Here is a 24,283-nt window from a genome sequence, read left to right on the forward strand (position 1 = left end):
AAGAAATTCCCTTCTGACTGTGCAGGAAAACTCCTTCAGCTCTAAAGTGTAAGTCAAGCATACAACTACTGTCTTCATATGTTATGAATGTACCAAATACAATATGCTATTTTTATTCTCCCTATGGAGAAAGCAGGAGATACTGGTCATTAAAAAGCCCCAAATTTTCAGGCCAGAAGGGGTAACTGTATGAGTCTTATAGCATGACACTGCATACAAACTCACATACAGGTTGGGTTTTTTTCAGCCAGATAAAAGCTTTGTTTTTTGAAAGGTTGGGATTAAAAACCACAAAAAACTCATGAGTTTCTCAGATTTTACTTTCCCAGGTCAGCCATTCTTGTATTTAAACTGCATTCACAGAGAGAAAGTTCTACCTTAGCTTGACGTTTCCTAATTTCAACTTCTAGCACTTACCAGAAAGGTTTTATCATGAATACTTACACAGCAGGTATGGGAACATGAATGAATTATAATAGAAGAAGGTCAGGTGTTCACTTCTGTATCAATAACTCCTCTTATCCCATGGAAAATCTGAGGTAGCTTACCTTCAGGGAGAAGAATATCGAGTCATCCCTGGCAACACTTCCCTCTGCACACTTTTATTGTCTTCCCATTCACATAACAGAGGAAGGTCTCAAGAAGAAGCTTGTCCTATTTTCCATGTGCAAGTTCACAGATAGTTCTGCACTATTTCCACCTCTAGTTTTACAAGAACTGAGATTTCTCAAGGTGCCAGGATTCGAAGGGTTTCCTGTGCCTCTAATAGGAGTAAAGCACTACCCACACTTTTGCTTTCTTTGCCCTTCATTACTGACAGAACAAGTTGTGACAGCCCATTCCCATCAGATTATCTGAATTCCACTAAATTATCGTCCTGTATCATATTTCCTTATGTATTCAAGCATCCCAGCATGCTCCTGTTGCTCATGTAAATTTCTAACATCAGTACAGAGGCAATTAAAAATATATTCCTTACATGGGCCTTAGTGCCAAATTAAATGACATAATGTATGTGAGAAGCTTTTTGAGGAGTTGCTATGTCAGGGGTGAGGAGGTGTGCTGAGAATTTGAAACTGGTGCAAGATCTGAGAAAGAAAATTCATAAAATAGTAAGCATTGGAAGGTCAAAGAAAATTTTCCATTTTCTTGCAGGACATTAGACAGTCAATGTTTGGGAGTGCAGAGATGGCACTTGTTAATAACTTCCTAATTTCTGTAGTCTACAACTCAATTTCCACAGCTGCACTAGAAGTACATTAAAAAAGCAGTCATAAGCTGTCCTAAAGGATATTTTTATGAACTGATCTTTTAGTCTTTTCCCCACTGCTAAAATTAAACATCTACTGAAACCCATAGAATACACTTGTACAGGTTTCTACCCAATTTCTATTGCAAACCTCACCAATAACTCAGTATAATGCTCCTAGTTGCCAGTTTTTCTCAAAAACTTGCTTTTTAATTATTTTTTCCTTTATGAATACATCAGGGACAATTGAGATGAGTGATCTGGATCTGGAACATCCCAAATTCATTGTTTTTAATGAGATATTCTCACAGGTATCATTGGACCACACTTCGGAGGTGCTGATCACTTTAAAAAAATTCAGCACTGCTGACTTTGTGTATTATCTTGTACACATATGATATCTATGCCTAATGGCCCAAAGCTCTTCTGTATAGTCTTTTGGAGATGGACGTTCCTCTCGTGAAGAACCCTCTCTCTTTTGCACTATTCCATGAGTAGCCCTACATACAGGATCTTGCATTCAACTGGAGGAATGGCAGGACTTTTATTTGGATTTTTTTTTTCACAACACCTCTTTGTTCTCTTGTAAACTTATACCTAATTAAGAGATTGACAAAAATCAAGTCCTCAGCTTGTCTGGAACTTTCTCTTTCTCTCCTAGAATTAATAAGTATTCAGTCAAAAGAACAAAAGCTCTCCCTAGTTTTGCATGGTTCTTTTGGATCCACGAAAACCAATTATAATCAAAGATGTTCTGTAGTGCCAGACCTCTTTCTGGCAGTGTTTTTGAAAGCAGAACTCTTTAGAAGTCACCATCCTCAAAATTCTTTCTTGGAGCAGATAACAGTCTTACTTTTCTAGGTCTTGCAAAGATATACGTGTGCATTTCAGTTAGGGTATGCAAGTAAACTTGAGACGCCTGTGTATTTGACAGGTTGCTCTGATTTATCCCAGGTGGGACTTATCCCATATGGAATACCATGTAGAATATCTCTTCCATGATCCCTCAACAACAGATCAGTAAGAAGAGAATTTTGCTGCCTTTTTTTTCCCAGACAAGTAGAAGAAACATTTGGGACACAGCTACAAAGCCAACACAGAATTTATTGCTGAGTGAAAGAAATAAGGAGGCAAAAACACAGGACGAAGATGAATTTCAGACAAGATTTAGAGATAGAAGAAAGCAGAAAAAATACAGCTTTTTACCACTTAGATTCATTTAAGAATCCTGTGTTTTACAAACTACTGAGTTAGACAAAACCTGCAGTTAAAACCCCAGCGTGTTCTGGTTTGAATTTTCTTCAGCCTCAGTGCAATGAAAACAGTAACAAAAGTGTTTTAGTTGTCTAGCCAGTGTAAAAGCATACTGATTTTCAGTATCAGTTGATCATAAAATTACATATCTTCAGTGCCAAATTCTGCATACTGTGGTTAACCCCACTGAAGTCAACTGCAAAATTCTGCAATGTCCTCAGGAAGGAAGAGCTGGTGAATCAGGGCTATGCCAAAGTAAATGGATAAACCCCAACACGTTCAGTCTGTAGTCTGCAGGACTGATGAATTATTCTTTGCTTGTCACATCACACTGCCCTTTTATAGGCATGAAAGCTCCTGGGACCTGTTCCAGAGAGGAAACCCCTGGCAGCTGCTGACTTCTGGTGAAAGGGACTACTGGTATCACTTGTGAAGGCACTGTGGAGGATGATTCAACTGAAAGTTCTTTTTGCATCACTCCTCTGAATTGTCCCTGGCCGATCCATTTCTACAGAGCAAGCAAACCCCTCTATCACACTGTTCCTACTCTATTTAACCACACTTCAGGATTTACTCAGGTAAACTCGTGAATACACAATGGAAAGAACCAAAAAATGTGAAAATGCCACAAAAAGGTACTCAATTAATTTCACCACTGCCCTCCGCCCCAAATGGTTCCTAGTGAAAGCGCTATAAGGAGAGAGCTGCAACAGCAAGCAGTTCCTTATTGTTCCCTGCTAGACAGAGACTGAGCACCCCAGGGCAGAAAGGAAGAGGCACCACTGAACATGGAGATTTATTTTCTTGTTAAAAATGCCTTCCACACAGAACTACCTCGTGTCTTTCAGTTTCGAGTGTAAAACCTGTAACGTTGGTTCAGCAAAACACGCAGCACTAGGACTTTACGTGCAGTTTCCTCCACGGATCCTTCTCCCCACACAGCACACATAAAAACCCACTAACCCACCCAGCATAATCCCCTCCTTCTTGCAGGACGCTCCTCCTTGAGTCCGTATCATTAAATATTAATTTAAACACCGCGCTCGCCGTGTTTAAAGCACCCCACCTGCCTCCCGGACCGAGGAACGGCGCGGCGCGGTATGGGTGTGGGGATGCGGTGGGATGTGTGGACGGCACCAACCACAGCCGCGGGCGTGGGGATGCGCTGGGTGTGGGAATGTGTTGGGGACACCACGCCGGACGGGCGCTCCGCACTCCCTCCCTCCCTGCCCGCCAGCCGCCCCACAGCCCGGCTGGCGGCCCCGCCCCAGCCCCTCTAACAAAGGAGGCCCGAGGCCGCGGTGAGGGGTGGCAGCCACCGCTCCCAGCGCGGACCCGCCCCTCGGCCGCCTCCTTCCCCGCCGGGGGCGCTGCCGCCGGCCCTGCACCGCCTCCTCCCTGCACGGCTGCCCGCCCTTCCCCGGCGGCGGCGGCACGGTGCTGCCCGGCGGTCGGGCGGGGTGTCTCCCCGGCCGTGCCCGGATGTGCTGCCCTGACTCATAGCCCGCCGCACGCAGGCTCCGCGCCGCTGCCGCGCCCCGCTCCGCGCCCCCGCCTCCCGCGCCTCCCTCCGCGCCGGCGGAGAGGCGGCGGCTGCAGGAGCAGCAGCAGCAGCAGCAGTAGCAGCAGCAGGAGGAGCAGGAGGAGCAGGAGCAGGAGCAGGAGGAAGAGGCCGCGGCGGCACCATGGGTAAGTCGCCCCAGCTCCGCACCGTGCAGCCCTTGCCGCCGCCCCTCTGCCCCCGGGAGGCCGCCGCCCGCTCGGCTCCGGCGGGCGGAGAGAGGTGACTGCTGCAACTTTCGCGTTGGCCGCCGCCCGGGAGGAGCCCCCCGAGTGCCCCCGGCGCTGCCGCGGCCGCTGCCCGGCCCCTGCGGCGCAAAGTTTGCGCGGGTGCTGCGCCGGTGCCGCCCGCCCGCCGTGCCCAGCCCAGCCCAGCCCAGCCCGCGGGGCTCCCGCACGGCCCCGGGTGGGCATTCAGGTTAGGGGAAGCACGAATTCCCCCGGTGCCGGGGGGGACTTAGAGCAAGGAGTTATATAAGGCACCCCCAGGACTCTTTCCCAGTTACTGTTTGCATAATGGAGACAAGTTGGGGTAGTACGTTTAGGTTGTTTTGTAATCTCTTGCTCATTGTTTGTGGGAGACGAGGATCCTCGTATTTCTTTAGCTCTTAGGGCATTAATCATGCCTAGAAATGCAGCCATGTTACCTCTTCCTTTTTTATCATGAGATTGTTAATTAAGTAGTTTCACGCTGATTGACACTTGTACGAAGTGTCCAACAAATGCCATATGAGTCTAGGAAGTATGGTGTTTGGTTTTGCTTTACAAAGCTGTTGGTTAATTTGTCTTGCCTTCTCCACCTCATCCTCTTGCACAAAGCTGCAGCTGTCCCAGTCTGAAACAGCCATCATAAAACAGATTTTCCAGAAATCTGGCAGTAGTGTAGATCCCAGGGATACGTAGGGGTTGCCTACATGGAGCTGCCAAAGACCCAGCCAGTCTGCCAGATGTGATGGTGGGATCAAGGTTGCAGGTCCAGAGCGCAAGGAACTTTGGTTCTCTACCAGCATAAGGAGGTGGCAGTTCCTGAATTTGCCTCGGGGGTTTGACATCAGCACTTCCTGTGGCCTTAGGTATATCAGTAGTTTCTTTGCAGATCACATGTATCTTTCACTTTTAACTAGAAGTTTCCATGGAAAGAAGCAGTTGCAGTACCTCAGTTTTTCTGATTGTGAAATGGGGTTAAATACTTATTTAACTCCTTTAAAGCAGTGGAGAACCTTTGGAGAATGATTCAAGCTAGAAGCTGCCAGGGTCAGGCATAAGGGATAATTGTCAGATTTCATCAGAATTAGGTAAAACTGTAACAACGTAGTGAAGATCTCTTCTCATGAGCGTTAAAAAGACAAGACACCAAGATACAGTTGGCATGTGTTTCCTATCTACATTCACCAAGTAAGACTGGTAATCTCTTCATTCTGGTCAAAGTCTAGTTATAGTTCTCTTGGCTTGCAAAAATAATAACTTCAGGGCATCAGCTAAAACCTGTTCAGAAAAGCTGGTGCAGAATGAGTGCAGCACTCCTTTTTAGATGAGACTACGCTTCACTTGCAGGCAAGTTTGAAAACAGCTTGAGAATCTTGAGAATCTGCTACAGCTTGCTGCAAAAGTAAGAGTAGTTATAATTATTTTCGGGAAGACTGAAATAATTTTCCTGTAGAATCTGTCAGCACCCGTCCATAACTGCCCAGAGATACAGCTTGTGAAAATACTGAGGAACCTTTTTTTTCCCCCTTCTTCACATATCAGGGTCTGATTCCACTGTCTTTAAAATCAGAGCAAACTTTAGCCTCTGCAGCAACTCTTGTGAGTGGCAAAAACTGAAATCAGTTTCACCTTGGCTAGCAACTCTAATGACTTTTCATTTTTAAGATCTCTGTTTATACTTATACAGTCAATGCACTCGATTCCCCCATTCAGCTTACAGCTTTCTTTTTGGTAACACATTGCATAAAAGCTGAAAATCCTTAGAGTTAAATCAAGGATGAATTTGTTTTTCCAACAGCTTTTATATCTCTCCTGAAATGATGCTCAACAAACAAGTGTTTGTGGCAGAGAGTGCAGTAATGTCTTATGGTAAAAGATATGGTCTATTCTGTGTTTGTGAATGTTGGTGTAGTATTAACTGGTTTCTATACTGGAGATATAACATGGAAGGCCAAGCAGGTATATTCTAACTCCAATCAAAAGACTTCTGTAGTTAAAAATGCTTGTTATGTATACATGGATCTGCATTATCTTTACAGTATAGAAATATCTCTTCTGCTACACTGTTTCCAAATGTGTGTTCCTCTGAAGACATTATCATGGCAGTTGTTTCCTCCTAGAGGATAGCTATTTTTTTCTCACTAGTACCAGTTCTATCCAAAATTGTAACTTTTGTTTCTTGCCTTTATAGTTTTTAGAGCTGTGTCTGAGTACAGTTTAAACAGTATTCAACTTCTGGCTTCGAGAGGCAAGTCGCCTTGAGTACTGCTCTCAGTAGAGAACTTTGAATACTTCAGATGACGTGCACCACCACTACTTTTGTTCTGTTTTTACAAAAACAATTACAGGCTTTTACTTTTCATTTATTAATGTAATGCTTCAGTTTCACAATGAATGGTCCATTTCCTCAGTCAATTCTTGCTTGTAACCTCGAAAAACACAACTGGTATACTCATGCAAACACACTGTATCCAAGAAAATCTTTCTATTTTAAAGCAGTGGCCCATGGAGTGTATTGTAAGCAGGCTGCAATTATTCCACAGACATAAATTAATAAAATAAAAATTAGGAACTCAGTTGCAAATTGACCACTCAACAGTAATCCATTGAACCCAAAAGAGGAGAAACACCATATAAAAGTGTTTGTATGCAGAAGACAAATACAGGACACAATGTTTTTCTGTGGCAGTTATCATTTTGTTTGAAGTGTCAGTTACAGTCTGTAGTAGTGAAAGCTTATAAAAGTATTCTTCCATTTTGAGAGTACTAGTTTTGTTAGCAGGAAATGGAAGGCAGCCTCTGCTCTAACTTAGGTGCCTAGTTGGGCAACAAACTGCGGAAGCAGCTTGCTAGACTCTCTTTACAATACCTAGCATTAAGAGCACAATGACGAGATATGTCAGATTTCCAGTCTGTAGTGTAGATGGGTTTATTTAAGTACTGACCATTTAGCTGCGCTGTTGTCAGAACAAGGATTTATATTGCCCCTCTCCTCCAAATATACTCAATTTCCTCTCCCAGTTTCCCATAAGAATTAGCATATGCAACCAGCTGTGAACCACAGAGCAGGGTGTAACAAACCACGGCCTGTCTTCAGGTTCATGAAATAGAGGAGGTGGGAGGGTGTGAAGCTTCAGGCATGGCTGTGTACACTAATGCTTTTGGGAAGATAGGGATAAACTAGCACGTTTGTGATTAAAAAATTGTGATCAGTAGCCTTAGATGAGAGAAATGACAGCTGATGAAAAAAGTCTTCCATCGTCAGAGCTCTTTTGCTAGTTTTCTTACAAGAAATGCAAGTCCGACTAATAAACTGCTTGGAGAAGAGATATATCAATTGCACAAAAAGATAATTTGTAATTCTTTTAAAGGTTTTGCTAAAACAATGAGGCTTCTAAAACCACCAGCATATTAGTTCTGGACAGCCAGAATACACCAGTTTAAGCCACTATAACATTTTGCATTAGCATTTCTCAAAAAACCAAGGCTGATTTTGGCAAAAGTCTTCTCTTTTAAAACATAAACATGAAGGAAACTGCTTTTAGAGTGCATCTCTTTTGCTTCACTGATGCTCCTTGAAGTGTTCTTCTGAAGCAGAAAGGTTGGGTTACTTCTGATTGACCTTCCGCAGTGAATAAGTTCCTGTGTTCAGGCCAATGTTTGTGATCTTCTGTTATTATGTGAGACTGAAACCAACCAATTTTGTCTTTCACTTTAGGTTAAAGGATTCTTTCACAAGTATGTTTCCTGAGAACAGAATATTCAGAGGTAGTTTCAGAAGTCTATGAAGAACATCCTTAGCATCAAACTAAAAGTGGAAAGAGAAAGGGCTAAAGAACAGCTGAAACGTGAAGGAAACAAAGCAGTAATAATGGAAATGAGAAAGCTAACAAGACAAGAATAGAAGAGAACAAAAATCCCTGAAGGGAAATGCGTGAAGGGAGAGAAATACTAGAAGTAGAGGAAAGATGGATGAATAGAATAACAGAAGACAGAAATAGGAGGAAGAAAGGAGGAGTTCTACTCTATGCCCCTCCCCCCAATAATAAGAAAATAGCTGGGGTAATATAAATAATCAGATAATTTTTACTCTTTTTTTTGTTGTTGTTGTAACAGTTGTTTGCTGTTGACAGTCCTTGACTCAATGTAATTTTCCATCTTCCTCAGGTAAAGCTGAATTATTTTTGAAAGTTGTCAGAATTTAATTATTAATATATATGTAAAACAAAAAGAAGAGTTTAGCATAAACTAGCATTTGCTCAATAAAGGAGAAAATAATGTCATTACCATTTGACAGGAGAGAAAGCTGTGGAGATTCATCTGTGGCATCTGTCAAGAATGTTGGTCATTATCTCTTCTTAACTGTATCACAGGATGAAGTTCATGTTTTACCATAACAAAGGGACATTAGACAGTGGCCCAGTTACTTACATAAGAGAAAACCCACTTTCCACTGTTGATTAGTTCACCTGGGTCTGTTCACATGATGTGTTTGAGAAAATGAGCATTCGTGCTGTCTTGATACTGTCAAAGGCATTACATTTCAGATTCTAACTTGTTTCCAGATTAAAATAGATTAGAAACTCCATCTAAGCTTCTGGAAATTAGGTGTCTTAAAATGTTAATATGTGTTCTCCAGCTAATGGAGAATTTATTTTTAATGGCAGTTTTATTTTAATTAGACAAGGAGCTTTTCCTAGTAAGGGATTTTAAAAGTAGCAGCTTTCACTGAAAGGACAATCTCCCAGGGCCTCTTTTTGTTAAATATGGTATAGAAAATTGTTTCTATTTACAAATTTTATTATAATAGTAACTAAATGAAATTTGTTTTGGTAGAGTAAAATGACAGTTAAAAGCCCTGTATTTCTGAATGTTGAAGTTTCTTTTAGTGCAAAAAAAGAGATGATGTATATTAGAATTTACGTGCGCTCCAGATATGCCTAATAGAATTTGTAAACCCTCTGAAACAAATGGCTGTGGTTCAAGGAGCCTCAAAGCTGTGCACATAGCCTGACGACGTTTATTCAGCCTGAGAACTGCACAGCTCTAGCTTAGAGAGCTTTGAAGTTGTGCAGAAACCCTGGTGATCTCACACCGTTCTTAAGCTATAGTTCAAGTAGATTATAAAGCTGGCAGATATCCAGAAGAATTTGTCAAATCTATAAACCAGATAACTGCTGTTCATTTGACTCGAGATAAAGGACAGAATTTAGTGCATGATGCTCTGGGACTTGCAAATAAATACAGCATGCCTGAACTGTTACAAGTGTGTGTGCGGGCAGGGCACGTGTCTTAGAAATATCTCTGACTTGAAACACTTTCAGATATATCTTCACAAATTATGATAAGAAATGTCAGGGAATAAATGTGTATACATCTGAGGTAGATGAAATTAACCATACACATTAATTGAGACACTGTAGATGCATGTATAAAGTTGTGTTAAACTTTGCAGTTTAAAATAAATTAAATGCTTGCATGATTTTCATTTATAGGTCAGACAGAAACCTCTAACAGAAATCACATTTACACATTGAAAAGTCAGGGAAAACAAACAAAAAAAATCACACTCTTGTGAAGGAAATATCTTCAGTGATCCATTTCAATATTAGGTCCCATTTTCCTAATATTTAACATCTCTTACAAGCTTACTGCTACGTAGTCATATATTATAGTAACATCTGAGGCATAAGCCAGTTCTGAGCTTCTATTAAAACATTGAGCTATTAATTCATGTTAGTGATAACTCAGGGAGGTTCATGAAAGTTAATCAGTGTTTGAATTTGTCAGTTGGTTCCATCCACTGATAGTTACCAGCCTGACGGACACAATGATTTTGGAGACATATGCAAAACTTGTGTATAATTTAATTTTTTTGTTGACTCTTCCTATCAGTTGGCTCAGTTTTGACAAGTCATTTCTGATTAAACCCAGTTAAACAGATCATTAAACTCACATGGTGAATAGCAGCCTTTTTTTCAGGCTTACTGCCTGTGCTCTGCAAGTGTATTTGGGAGAAAGGCTGGACTGAGAGATGGAGACTGAGTGAGAAGACTGTGATTCATGGAGGAGAGCAGCTAAGCAGTATAGGATGGATGACATGAAGAGAAAGAACACAACCTTTTAGAAATTTGTCGAGGCTGTCAGTGAGCCTGTGGGGAACAGGCCTGTGTTTGGGAGACATGGGCGTGTGACAGCTTAGCATCTCCTGATAGTCTTGAGTTCTCATATCCACTGTCAGCTGCCTGTGCATGTGTGGCCTTCCTGATGTACTAATATAGAGCAACCGGGCACAAAACCTGCAGTTGAAAACCCCATCCTTATTACATTCTTTACCTTTCAGTAATTGTCTTTACCTCTAGAATACATCATTCCAAAAAGAACGGCAGATACAACAGAACACTCATCTTTCTCTCATCCTATCTTCTGTACAGTAGAGGTCTACAGTTGGGAAAGAACTCTTGTAACCAGCACTTCACAAACTCTGTTCTACCCCTTTTTACCCTTAATTATACCCAGACTGGAAATAAAATGGCATTATACCACATGGATTAATTCTATGGCAGTGCTTTGTGAATGGAAGATGAAAATGCTGCAAGCCTAGCTCTTTTTCGTAAATATCAGAAACACACCATGTGAACGTCTGCAAGCCTTTATAGTCTCTAGGGTCGGGGGAGTGTTTGGCTGGGGAGGTCTGCCTCTTGCTGATGGTGGCCTGCTCTCTGGCAGCTAGGAGGTCCTCTTGGGGGCATATTTAGAAATGCTGCCTGTCTTTGATGTTGGATATGACAGTCCAGTGACTTAAATTAATTGGACTATTTTAACTCTTCTAGCCTTGGATGATACCTTACAGTACATGCCACTAGCATACCACCAGTAGCATACCTTTTCCTTTCTCCAGCCTTGCTAAGTTCATTCCTGTATCCCTTCTCTGTGGAGAAATCCCATCGTGCTCACTGTCAACAGCACCCAGTACCCTGCAGGCAAAACTTAAGTTCAGTACTGCCAAAAAACTCCTTGTGCTACATGAAAGCTTTGGAACAATTTCCTTAAATCAAAACACTATTTTATCTTGACAGTAGGAACAAAGCATGGGAAGAGAAAAGGGTTTTGAAACCGAAGCAGGATCGTACACATCTTTCTTGTCTAAATCTTCCCTGTCCACAGAATGTTTAACTTACCCCTCTTGGGCCTCTGGAGGAACTGACTGAAGTCAGTTTACTGAGTCCGCTGTACTTGGTAATAGCATCTTATATATATGACCACTGTTCCTTCAGCAGTCTTTCACTGTGCATGTTGGATGTCACTGGATTGCTGACAATTTTAGAACCCTGTTGTACAAATACCTAAGACACCCTGCCTGAACTTCAGTGAGCAAATTAAAGGGAGTGAACAGTGAGTGAACATGACCATCAAGAGGAGCAGTAGTGAGCAGTTACGAGGCATTTTCACATTTATCGTTCTCTCTCTCTTTTTTCCCCTCTCTCCTAAGTAACTAGTAACCATTATTTTTCCTCCTTCTTCTCCCTTGTTTATGCATCAATCTGATTTTAGGATCAGGATGTTGATCTCTGAGAGGGGAAAAAAAAGGACAACCACAACAGAAAACTGGTCTGTGAACATATTCCTTGTAAAAATACCTGGTATGATCAAATTAATTTAGAAGTCCATTACTACACTTTATACAGATATATTTGCTCTCATCCTGCAAAACGTGGCAGGCTTTCTTAGTCAGTTCTCTGCAAAACTCAGCGAGAATGTATAGACGTGCTGGCTTCTGCCATATGGAATTGGGGAAGAGCAGGGAAACATTGGTGATTGAGAGAAAGAGAAGGAACATGTTCATAAGGGATTGTTCACAGGAACCAAGCAGGCTCATGGGGGTTTTTTTGGCCTTTTTTATTTTTTTTTAAGCTTTTGCAATAAAAATCCCATTACCTGTTTGTTTATAGGACAATGGTGCTTCAGTCCAGTTAAAGATAGTAATCAGTACAGTAGTGCCTGAAATACAGTACGTGCTTTCCAGGCAAAACCCACACTTCTGTATCTGATGTTACAATGTACTTACTTTCTTACAGTCTTTTCTATTTTGCCTAATAATCCTTTCTTACTCTTTGGACTGTCTTTCACTGCTGTCCTATTTATTCAGGCTTCTTTATTTCTTTACCCAGTTTTCTACAACAGTTTTCTTCCATTACCTGTTCTTTTCCATCTTTCCTCCCATCTCATACTCTCTCTTCTCCTCAGGTTCTGTCTTTATTAGTTAAATATATAACAGCTTCTTTTATCATCTACCCTTTTCACCATCATTGTTAGGGAAAGAATTGAAAAACTGTTGCGCAACTTTCTAATTTCAAGAGGTGAAGCAATTTTCTATAGCCAGCTTAAAATCTTCAGTTTTACCTAATGTACAGTAAGTGAGAATATATGAAAGAATGTATCTTGGAGGAAAGAAATTGTGCAGAATTGGGCCCTATTTGTATAAATGCTATTTATACAGCATTCTTGTGCCCACACAAAGCCCACACTGAGCGCCACTGAAGTCATTGGGCTCCTGCTTTTCTGACTCGGCTGTAGTACAGCTTAAACTGTCTTGTTTTGATGAAACCATATAAAACGGTGTGTCACCCCATCCTTTCAAGGTGTAGTAATATTGGCTCTCCAGTTTATACAGTTGGAGAAAGAATAGCAGACATTGGACCAATTTTTACTATCAGAAGCACTGTTTGCATGTCTTTTATTCCTAGGTATGATGCTATACTAATACATAGCATCTGAAGGAACTTGCTAAATGAAGAAAGAGCCATGTTCTGTGGTAAAGAAAATGATTTGGTGAACTTGATTTTTTTCTTTACAACTGGTGGAATTATGTAGTTTGTGTATGTAGTTTGTATAACTTGTTATATCAAAGGAGAAACTGATTTAACATGGAGATCATCATGTTAGAACATCCTCCTGTAAAAGGAATAATAAGCACGGTGCCATAAGCTATTAATATACATACAGTGACCTTTGTTCTATCTTGTAGCAGCATAGGGAAAAAGGAGAAATTAAGGTTTCAAAACTCTGTTTCAAAAACTTGCTTTGTTGTAGCCATTAGATGATGGCTTTTGATGCTTTCTGATATTCCTGGAAAATGTTAGGAACTCCTTTTTGGAAGGCTTTTTACACATTATGCTTCTAATCAGATATATACTAGTGTGGACACTTAGTTCTCCGAAGGTAGGAATGGTGGAAAGAAACAAAAAGCAGTTCAATACACTTCTTTGTAATGCAACTTCATTCCAGAAATTATCTGAAGTGCTTGCATATCTTTATGAAGGCCAGAACTGCTCCCTTTACGAGGTATCACCATTCTTTTTTTTGGGCTGTTGAGAACAAGGTAGAATTTAAGACTTCTCATACAGTCTCTGGAAGAGATGGGTAGGGTTCTTCCATGAACATAAAATTTGAGTTCTGTGCATGTACCCAGCTCAAAACAGATGGCTGGAGAGAGAAATGCCCTAGATAATACAGTGCTTCAGGTTAGCAAGGGGTGGCCTGTTTTACATTTTCTTTTTTTCTTTAAATTGATATTAAGTAGGCTTTCTGATAAAAAGCAACAGCTGTGGGATACTGGATTGTTTTTAGCCTGCTTTTAGCTGTTCCAGTTCTGAACAGTTTTCTGTACTTTAGTGGTCACAACAGAGAGGTATCTCTTGGAAGTGAGCATACTTAGCTAAACTAAACTGCTTTATTTCTAAAATGGGAAGTGGTCATCAACAAAATAGCATCTTTGGCTGTACATAAAGAACTTGCTGGATTTTTTTGAAAGCTGGTCAATGGGCACATTTAAAAAATTACTTAATCTTTGGCAGGTTTTTGAAACACAGGCTTTTCTGTTTGACCCTTTTTATTTCTTAAAAAAAAATAGATGAGTCTTTTAATTTTTTTCCCATTACCAGAAATTTATTTCTTACAATTGAAAATATGCTGAGGAGCGTACTTGCAGTTTAAGATTGAACTCTCTTTGGGCAGAGATGTAAATCTGAGATCAAGGAGTAGATACCAAACTTGAAAACTCAGGAATTCTTGCAAGCTCCTCATTTTTTTCTTTCTTTTTGCTTCCTGACTTTTTGCTGCTTGAAAAAGCAGCTTTATTAAAAAGGGCTTCTTCTGAGTTTGATCACAATTTGGAATTAAAATACTCATTTTAACAATTTTTGTTTCAACACTTACTTGCTGGAATCTCAAAGAACAATCAGAATAGGGTTTTGATGTCTATTGTGGTTATTGTGTTTACACAACAGATTCTTTACTGCTTAGGCTTTGATCTTGTAGCGTATGTTGGACTTTCCAAGGCTTAGTTGTTTAGAAGCCCAATTCTGCTTGTTTAGATGAGCATGCTATTCTGCTCTGTATTTGAAGAATTACTTTGTCCTCAGAATTCAGCATATCATCTGAATCTTTTAATTTTAGATGTTTCTGCTGCTTCATCTAATGTAATCTAACATAAAACCATCAGACAAGAAAGTCTAGTTGCTTTGACATGAAAGATCTGCATGCTCAACACAGCTTATAAAGAGGCATTGAGGCATTAATTTAATGAAAGTAAAACTTTTTATTCAGTGTTGAGATATGACTTCTTTAAATTGAGTACAGAAAACTCTAACAAAAGGTTTAAGCGTGTGTTGTAGATTTAAATGACACTGTAGTGCAGTGCTACAAGTGACCTCGTTGCAGAGCATTTAGAAAAGGTAATCTGTTGAAACCAGCTTTGCTGCTGAAGCCTCTGTGTAGTCAGATTGTAGCCTCAGTTCCCCTTTGCCCTGCATTATGCGTAAAGAGACTGCAGATTTGATTCAAGATGGTAATTGGGCCCAAACTGTAGCTTTTATACTCTACCTGGACATAAATTGCCATAGGATAATGGGTAATAAAGTGATGTGCAATAAAATGATGCCCACGGTGCCTTCATATTTGAGATGACTTGACAAAGCCTCATGTTTAAATAGTCATCATGGTTTAGTACAATTAACAGCTTTAAGATCTGCATACAGGGGTTTTTTTTGCAGCGAGTCACATCTGTGGAAGCCACAAAAAGTTGCACATGATTAGTACACTGGAGCATTTGTGGCACAAGGGAATTAGGAGTTGTATTCTCAAAAGACTAGTCAGTTCAGTGTATCATGATGTCAGATAAAGATGAGAAAATATGACTTCCCATGCATTAGAGAGAAAAGGTAGACATGCTAGCAACGGGTGACAAACAGACAGTTACTGATAAAATAAGAGCACTGAACTCTGTCATTAAAAAAAATCCTCTTCAGAGGTGTCTATAAACACTAATTCATTAAATAGCCTTTTAAGTGCAAGAGTGAAGATAATATTTATCAACAATTTTATCTACATAAAAAATGAAGCAGATAAATAAAACCAAGCTCAAATTTAGCCCCCTCCCATCTGTTTCTTTAAAAAAGTGAAAACAAGAAGACCAAGATAGTGGCTTGTAAAAAGTTGCCTTCCTCTCTACTCCCGCCTTCATTCAGGATGTAAAGTTAATGTATTGCAGAAGGTTATTATTGACTCAGATGAGGCAATAGAAATTAGGTGAAAACTAGGTTTTTACATTGAACTCTGAAATGTGAAGGTAAACAAGTAGCATAACAAATGAAAAGCATGCTGTGCAAAAAAATATTGGTTTGGTATATGTGAAAACATTTGCTCCTAAATGTGGTGTTCTAGTGTGATATTACATCACTTAAAGAGGTGTCAAGGTGCAAAATGCGTTATTATAACACCAGCATTTTCAAAGGCCTATGTTCAGACCAAAACTCCTTGTTCACTTTAAAATGTAAAGTTTATAGGTATTTTGATAATTACTTCCTTATATATGTATCACCTCCTGATGATTAATAGTCTGGGAAGTTCCTAATTGCTTGCTTTAATAGGAATATGGACAGTTAATATACTTTTGCAGCTCTACTAGTAAACAGTTCACAAAATCACCTCTGTGGTGCTTGTGTTCCATTTGTGTCATATATACTGTCATCTCATGTATTTTGAGATTTTTTTTTAAGCAGAAGTCACATTTTTAATGCTTTCTTTTTTTCTTTAGAGATAGAAATAATTAATCTTTCCTCAGTATTAAGATACTGTTACAGAAGGCAAGTCTCAGTCAAGCTCCTTTTATTTTGCCTTTTCAAATGAAGACCACAGTGAAAGGGGGTCCATCTTTTCTGTTCTCCAGAGTTGTACTCAAATCCTTCTGGAGTAGCGTGAAGGACTTACCAAGTCAAGATAATTTTACAGCATACTTAGCAAGTTGCTTTTTCCCAATAGTAAGACTTAGCTTCCATGGTATTTTACAATAAATTTTGTCTTCATATATATGGGAATATATATATGTGGGAATTAAAGCAGTACCAAAAATACACGCACTGTTGAGTAAATGCAATACAGAAATCTCATAATAAAAATTAGTTCTATTAGCAAGTGAAATGGAATAATTTTAGATGTAAAAGGAGTACTTTTTACTTGTGTTTGAGACTTTTCCTTCTTGAGCCCCAAACCATTTCCTGTTTTGTAGAACAAAAAGGTACTTAACCTGTTTGGAAAGAAAAGGAAAAGATTTGTTGTTTGAGAGGTAGATAGCAGGAATAGTCAGGTCAGGAATTTTCCAATCTGTGCTCTGCTAATTTTTAGTTGGACCAAGCAAGTCATACAGAAAGACTTGGCTGTACCTGTAATAAGGTCCTACTTGGAGGCACTGTAATAAGTCCTGTGGTAGAAAGAGTGAAATTGTTTTGAGCTGAAATTTGAACAGATTCATAGAAGAAATGCAGAATCATCATTTGGAAGGATTTTGAAGCAGGGCTGTTGGCAACACTTGAACCAGGTCGGCTATGACTTTGCATAGCTACTACTTGAAGCCTCTGTAGTTTTTGTAACATCCCTTCTGGTAGCTTGAGGCCTCCCCCTTAGCCTCCTCTTTGCCAGATTAAAGAAGCCCTCAGCCTCCTCTTACTTCTTGTGGGAACATGCCCATCTTGATAGCTCTGTCCTAGACTGTCTCTGGTTTTTAGTATCCTTCTTGATCTGGGACATACAGAACCAAACAGAGAAAGAATTGTGGGAGACACAAATCCTTGCAGGCATGAAGCAGAGCCTCGATCTGCTGGTCATGTTCCTAATATAAGCAATATACAGTTTGCTTTATTTACTTTGGGAGCATGCTGCTGCCTCATGTTTTACTTGGCATCCTCTGTAACCCCTGTGTCTTTGCAACAGTTTGTTCCCAGCCTGCATAGACACTTGGGGTTATTCTACCTTAGCTGCAGAACTCACGCCTTACCCTTGTTGAACTTCAGGAGACTTCTGTTGATCCAGCCCCCAGGTTTCTGAATGGTGCCTCTGAATTCCTATTTGGTATGCCAGCTGTTCCCCCAAATTTAGTGTTGTCTGCAAGGATTCCAAATGCATATCTACCTTCAGGCTATACTGGTTTTAAGCACAAACTGCATACTCAAAATCTGTGGTTTAACCTTTCTGAATAGGGCTGGTAGACTTATATTTGACTTCTTGATAATAAGTAAAGCAATGATAAACCCTTCATAACTGTGGCTCTAGGAAAATTAAACTTTATTTACTTATTTTATATATAAAATATAATAACTATTAATTTTTGTTTATTTATAAAGGAAAATTAAAGTCTGTACACTAGAAAAATTGCCTGGGGGATTTCGTTAGCCTACAAGTACCTGTAACTTACAGTAGCTGCAGTTACAAGTAACCATGAGTTACTGTAAGTTAATGGAAGTGAATAGAAGATGTCAAACCTTACTTCGTACACACCCAACAGGCTTAATTATGCAGAATCACACTGGGGATGAAAGATGGATTATCAGGTGTAGCCTGAATAGGATTTCAGCTCTTTCTGTGCTACATTACTTATTTAGCTGGTGAGAAATGCATTGAGATTGACTGGCAGCAACAATTAATGGGAAACCAGTGGGTGCAGGTCTTCATGTGAAGGCCCTGCTGATCGTGCTGTAGTTCCTGCTTTGTCTACATGTTGTTGATGTAATCTTTTTGGATTTCAGGACTGGTTCTATGATTTTATGATATGTCCATATTCCTTTCCAGCTAAGCAGGGGAGAGTGCATACCTTGAGCTTTCTGATGAGCCAGAACCCGTACTTGGAAGCTCTCGAGTCCTGCAGTTTAGTTATATCCAAAGTCTGTCTTTTATGGCCCATATCTGTATTAACTGTAGAGGTAAAAGCCTCTACCTAAATTAGCTGAATTTATCCCAACACATTGTATTTTACTTGTATAATTAATAATTATTATTATTAATTTTTTTTCATCTTCGGTAATACATTTTTATCAACCTGGAGCAGAAGGAAGCTTTTCCAAGATAGATCCTAACAGAGTTATTTGGTAACATCTTCCACAGTTTTTATCCTTCTAGACACCCATGGTGTAGACTTGTAGGACAATGAAAACTTCTGCTCAACTAGATCAGAGAATAATTCCTTTTGACAGAGGCATATAATACTTCTATAGTAGGACATAACCACACTGTTTTTCAAGGGGTTATCACAGTGGATCCTACTCAAAGGGAAGACAAACTTCAGTATAAAAGGGTGGTGAGGAACAGAGATGTATTTCCTGGGGTATTTTAGATTCTTCAGTGTAGAGTAGAGTTTTTAGTTCTCTCCCTCTGGACCTTCCTGTAATCTTTTGCATGGAGGAGTCTGGCTCTTACTACACATAGAAGTGCTGATGTAGAGTAGGGGATTGCTTAGTCTGAGAAGGCCTGATATCTAGATGAGTTATAGAAGGAACTATGTGTTTCCTGTCATCTGTTGGATTTTTAGCAGATTTGAAATTACCAGCGGGGACCAAACTACTATTTGTTGTGCCTAACTGTCTGTTCTAATGGGACCTGAAGAAGGAGAAAGACTTTTTTTTTATCTTGTGCTTATAGCTGAACAATTTACAGTTTTCCTGATAAATAATACTTTATGGATCAATTGCTGACTGTATTAATATTATCTCAATAACATTCCATATGAGGCTTTTATGTGTTTTTTAAGATGGAGAGGAAGAATATTAAACCTGATAATGCTCTTTTAAATTTTTATTCTTATGTGCAGCTTCTAAGAGTAAATGAAATGTGGTCAGCAACAAAGCTGTACTGTTTGATGCCTGCTGATCCAGAAGAATCCTGGTCTTATTCATTTCATTAAAACCTCAGCGTATGAACAGTGGTTAAAAATGACAGCAGCTTTTGGCTGCCACATGTTTACTCCATGGAGTGTCTCTAAGCTTTACCACTGTAACATGTGACAATTTTTGAGCTGTTCTTTTATCCACTTCCCCTTTCTTCCACTTTCAAGAGACCAATTATAATTGAGAAAATAAACTTTCAGGAAAAAAACCCAGCATAATCAGAAAACTTAATAGGAGAGAGATTCTTTCCTCAACTGTGGTCCCTTTGTGGCTGGCATCTGTGGGAGTTACATATGCTGACCGAGAGGAATTTCCTTGACCTAAACACTATAAACATATGATATAGAAAGGACCGCACTGTTCCTTAATGTTGGTGCAAGATGCCTAGTGGAGGATGGGCTAGGGCACATTATTGAAATTTTTCAGACTATGACAGACCATTGTGAAGATTCTTAGCATCTCTTGGCTGTTAAGCAGTCCATGAATAACTCCTCAGTGCACTCAGTTATGCTGAAGGCTGCAGCGTCATTGTTACATGCAGGAGCTGGTCAGGAATCATCCCAGAAAATCATGCTGAGTTTTGACTTCTGTTCTCTGCATCTCTGCCTTCTGAAGTATCACTGTTTCTTTCATCCCTAATGGCAAAAAGACTGGCAGTTGATCAGAAGCTCAGTCCTTTTAAGCGTCTGTGTAAAATAAATAACATGAATATCCTGAAATACTTACTGACTTACTGCAGTGGTAGTTTCTTTGTAGAGGCATGGTTAGGGACAGACTACATTACAGATATGCTCTGGTTTTGAGGTGCTGGTTTCCAGTATGGCATTCAGAAACCTGAGCCAGGAGTTTTGGCTGTCTAAATAAAAAATGCCTGGAGAGTTGAGAGTAGGCTCAGCTACTGAGCTCAGCAGGAAACCACCCGTAATTAATATGCATATTATTTTCTGATCAGCATGATTTCTTCCTTAAGCCCAGGGCCTGAAATTATTTCTTAAAGGTGGATATTTCTAAGAAAACTTCAAGCCTTCTTTTCAAACATGAATGGAGGAAGAGGCATGACTGAACTACCACCTTCACCTTCCTTGTGTAAGGCACATGTTTATGCAGGAAAGAGCTCTAAATAGCTCTAAAAGTCTAAGCTTTTTCTCTGCCTGAAATTAAAGCTATACCCTCAAACAGACCTGTATATCAGGCCTAATAGTGGTGCGTGTCAAAGCCTATTTTTTAAGGCATATTTTTTAAAAGATGGAGATTTTTTTGTTCCAGCAACTTTTCCTGTGACTTCTTAGCTTTTATGCATCGATTGCTTAACATAGAACCATAGAATGGTTTGGGTTGGAAGGTACATTAGAGATCATCTAGTTCCAACCCTCCTGCCGTGGGCAGGGACACCTTCCACTAGAACAGGTTGCTCAAAGCCCCATCCAATATGAAATATATCTTAACAGAAGAGGTAAGAGGTGTTTCAGTCCTCACATGAAAAATCGGATTCAAGTATGTTTCTGAGAAGTTGTGTTTAAATCCTTTCAGGCAGAGGATAGCATTTGCTTTATTGTCATGTTCAGACCAATGTGCAAAAGGCACTTTGACATTTTTGCCATGCGCTTCCTGTTAGATGCTGGTGCCTTTCTCCAAGAATTCCTGTTGCCTGTGAGTACGGGGCACATTCAAAGAAGGGCCAAGAAGGAGCCACACCCTCAGAGATCTCACTAAGCTACCTGAGAGAACTAGGAGAGTTCTGCATTTGAGCTTTAGCTGAATGCATGTGGAACTTCAAAGGAAAAAAAGTTAAATTTCTCCAGAATTTGGTGTCCGGTGAATGGGAGCATGGGAGGTAGGCTTCCTACAGTCATCTCTGCATAAGAACCTGATTTTTTTCCTCCCCTGTGATTTAAGGGTCAGTCAAGATCTGCTTGGCCATCAGAGGGACACGTCTTTGAGAGTATGGTGGCCATTCTTAATTTGGGGGTATAACGTGTGCAACTGTATCCAAGTGTCACACATTCTTGCATCCCTTGTGAAACACAAGGACTTGTTTGTCCTCCCTATCTGCTATTAGCTCTGCCCTTCATCCTTGAGACCTGCAGATTGTATGCAGAGCCTGACCCCTTTCAGTTTCTGTCAATATGACTCTTTACTTAGTCTGAGAGATGGTTATTAAGCAGTGAAAGCAAATCACTCCTCCACTTTGCAGCACACTCAGATCCTGCTTGTAGAAGAAGCAAATGACTCGCAGTTCAATGTAGCAAGTGGCATTTTGCAGAAAACTTTTGTCTTTAAAGATATATTTCTTTTTGAAAAGAAAAAAAGTCCTGGTTGCCTTTTTTATTGAGCTTCCTGTAAATATGTGTCTCTTGGGAGCATTTCGCTTGTTTTTGGGATGCTGTCCAAACACAGCTGATTGAATGGAGGATTAACAGTTTAATTAAGAGTCCTGAGATTTAAGACATATAAAGTAGCCTTTTCTTTTGAAGATTTTTTTCCCTCTTATTTGTACTGTCAGATTTTCTCTCTCCTAAAACGTATTTTTAGTGGATACATATTGTCCTGTCTCACTCATTCCAATGTTCATCATAGTGATTTGAAGTTATGCTTGAGGACTGTAACATTAGGATTACGATTTACCCAGCTGTGCATATGTACTGTAATGTGCTGCCTCAGAACATCAGTATCACGTTTACTGAATTGTCACTGTTGTATAATTTTTACTAAATAAAACTCTTAAATGCTGTGCAGAGGTTAATGATCACTTGTAACTGCAGCAGTCATGCAGAATACTAATGGGGTTTGTGGAAATGTTTTTTTAAAATAGGGTTATAGTGAGCAGTTTGTACACCATCTTAATTTTGCCATCCAATTCTGCAGTTTTATGTCCATCTTACATGAAAACTCAGTTGAATCCTTCAGAGAGGATCTGAGCTGATTCTATCACTGCAGTGTTTTTGTTGCTGTTCTACATCCTGTGCATTCCTAAGTGAAAACAAATAACTGTGTTAATAGGTAAATATTTATCACTAGAGGGATTAACCACAGATGTCTACTAATCTTAGTAACACCAGGTTTAAAGCCATACATGATACCTATAAAACCAGACTAACTCTAGAGTATGTTTTGGCCCTAAAAGCTTATAGAGGAATGATGCTGACAGCCTAGTCTTCAGTTTGTGATATGTGGGCATCACAATCTGCCTACAAAATGCATGTTGTTGATTTGGGGCCATTTTAGTAATTTTTGCTAAACTGCTAAATTAAAGGACCAGTGGCATCAGACAGTCTCACCAGCCTAGAAGCTGTGCTTTCCAGAACTGACTTAATTTCCTTTGTATCCTTCATTGGCATTAGAGAATATTAAAAGCCTTTTTCTCCATGGCATGAGGAAGCTGTCACACTTCTATTAGCCCTTCTGTGATTAAAGGAAATTTTTTAATTGCAGGTTTAACAGTTGTGTCTTCAGCTGGAAAGGTGCATTTTTATGTGATAGTCTTTCCCTCTCTTCCCTCCTTGGGACAAAAATGATGAAAGTGATGTTAGTAGGAGAATACACGCAAACAATTACTTAGAACCATATGAATTTTTAATTGTAAAACATTTGTAAAAAAGGGGGTTCAGAGTCTCTCATTAGAATTGCAACCAACCTATTTCTAAGAAACTTTTACTGGAAACCAAACAATAACAAATGGCAGGTCATCACTTCCATTATGAATTTGTTTGCACACACTCATCAAATTCAAACAATGTATTTTCAGGGCTGAAAGCTTTCATGCATGGTTTGTAATTATCTTGTAGCTTGCAATTAAAAGTAGGGACATTTTTTGGTCATTTCTGGGAAAAATAAATAAAAACAAAAGCAAATTTTAAAGTCCTCTGGAGAACAAAATAAACCACCATTAAGACTTCATATCTTAGCAATATGTGTGCTTTGGAGCATCACTGTGAAGTCCCCCAGTCTGACAAGATGCAGAGGCTGCAACTCTCAGCCTTCTGCTGGGATAGAGAACTGGGGAAAAACTGTATGTTTCCATAAAAAGATAACTGCAGGGATGAGTGTAGTAGATCAGCTGGTTTAGGATATGTATCTTGTCAAGAAGGAAAATGGAACTTGCATGAGTGTTGTTGCATAACAGAATGCCTTTATGTCTTTTTAATTAGGAACAGCTAAGCTTATTTACTTATTACCTTTTTTATTTGTTTTATTTTAATATTAAATGTAAAAGAATAAAATACAAAATTACCTTTATAATTATATCAGGGCAGATATTTACTTTTCCTTGCTGAAGTTTCATTGAAGTGTGTTGCATGAGCCCTGAGCCTTTCAATACCTGTTATTTATTTGTTCTGTGTCAGGTGTCAGAGTTTTCTCATAGAGCATACATGCTGAGGGAACTATTTCTGCACGGGACAGTGGTAGCAAGTGCCATGGAGAAACTTAAATCAGTATCTGCACCAGGAGAAAATGGGTTGCTAGAGTGCTCTGATCAATCTTGAGTTTAAAATTATCTGCTTGAAGATCCAACAAACAAAACAATTTCTTCGCTTAGGAAAGGACTGGGAAATACAAGTCTCCCTAATTTAAGAGCTTTTAAAAGGGCTTACCGTTCAGAAGGATGTTCAAGGTCCAAACTTCCTTCTAGAGTGGTATGCATTTGCAGGCAGGTACAACACTTTTTTTCCTCATAATCACATGCAAAAAAACCCAATAGCAAACCAAAGAGTTATTAATTGATAAAAGTGTAAGATTTTGGAACAGGAATTACACATCTTCATTTAAGGTGCCAAGATACCTTTAAAAATATAGCACT

The 24,283-nt window shown here is 39.6% G+C and overlaps 1 protein-coding gene across 3 annotated transcripts in view; it reads left to right on the top strand.

Moving 5' to 3' along the window:
* Positions 1-4,066: 4,066 nt before the first annotated feature.
* RAP1GDS1 (Rap1 GTPase-GDP dissociation stimulator 1) overlaps positions 4,067-24,283 on the top strand; it is a 94,980-nt gene continuing 74,763 nt past the window's right edge. For 2 of the 3 annotated variants that reach the window (XM_017822230.1, XM_017822231.1), the window contains exon 1: positions 4,067-4,192. In XM_017822230.1, the coding sequence (XP_017677719.1) occupies positions 4,189-4,192 (4 nt within the window). In that variant the 5' untranslated portion in view covers positions 4,067-4,188. The remainder of the gene's footprint in view (positions 4,193-24,283) is intronic. The other variant, XM_017822232.1, reaches the window with a different exon arrangement.

Source organism: Lepidothrix coronata, unplaced genomic scaffold (assembly GCF_001604755.1).
Source record: "Lepidothrix coronata isolate B3197 unplaced genomic scaffold, Lepidothrix_coronata-1.0 Scaffold96, whole genome shotgun sequence".
NCBI lineage: Eukaryota > Metazoa > Chordata > Aves > Passeriformes > Pipridae > Lepidothrix > Lepidothrix coronata.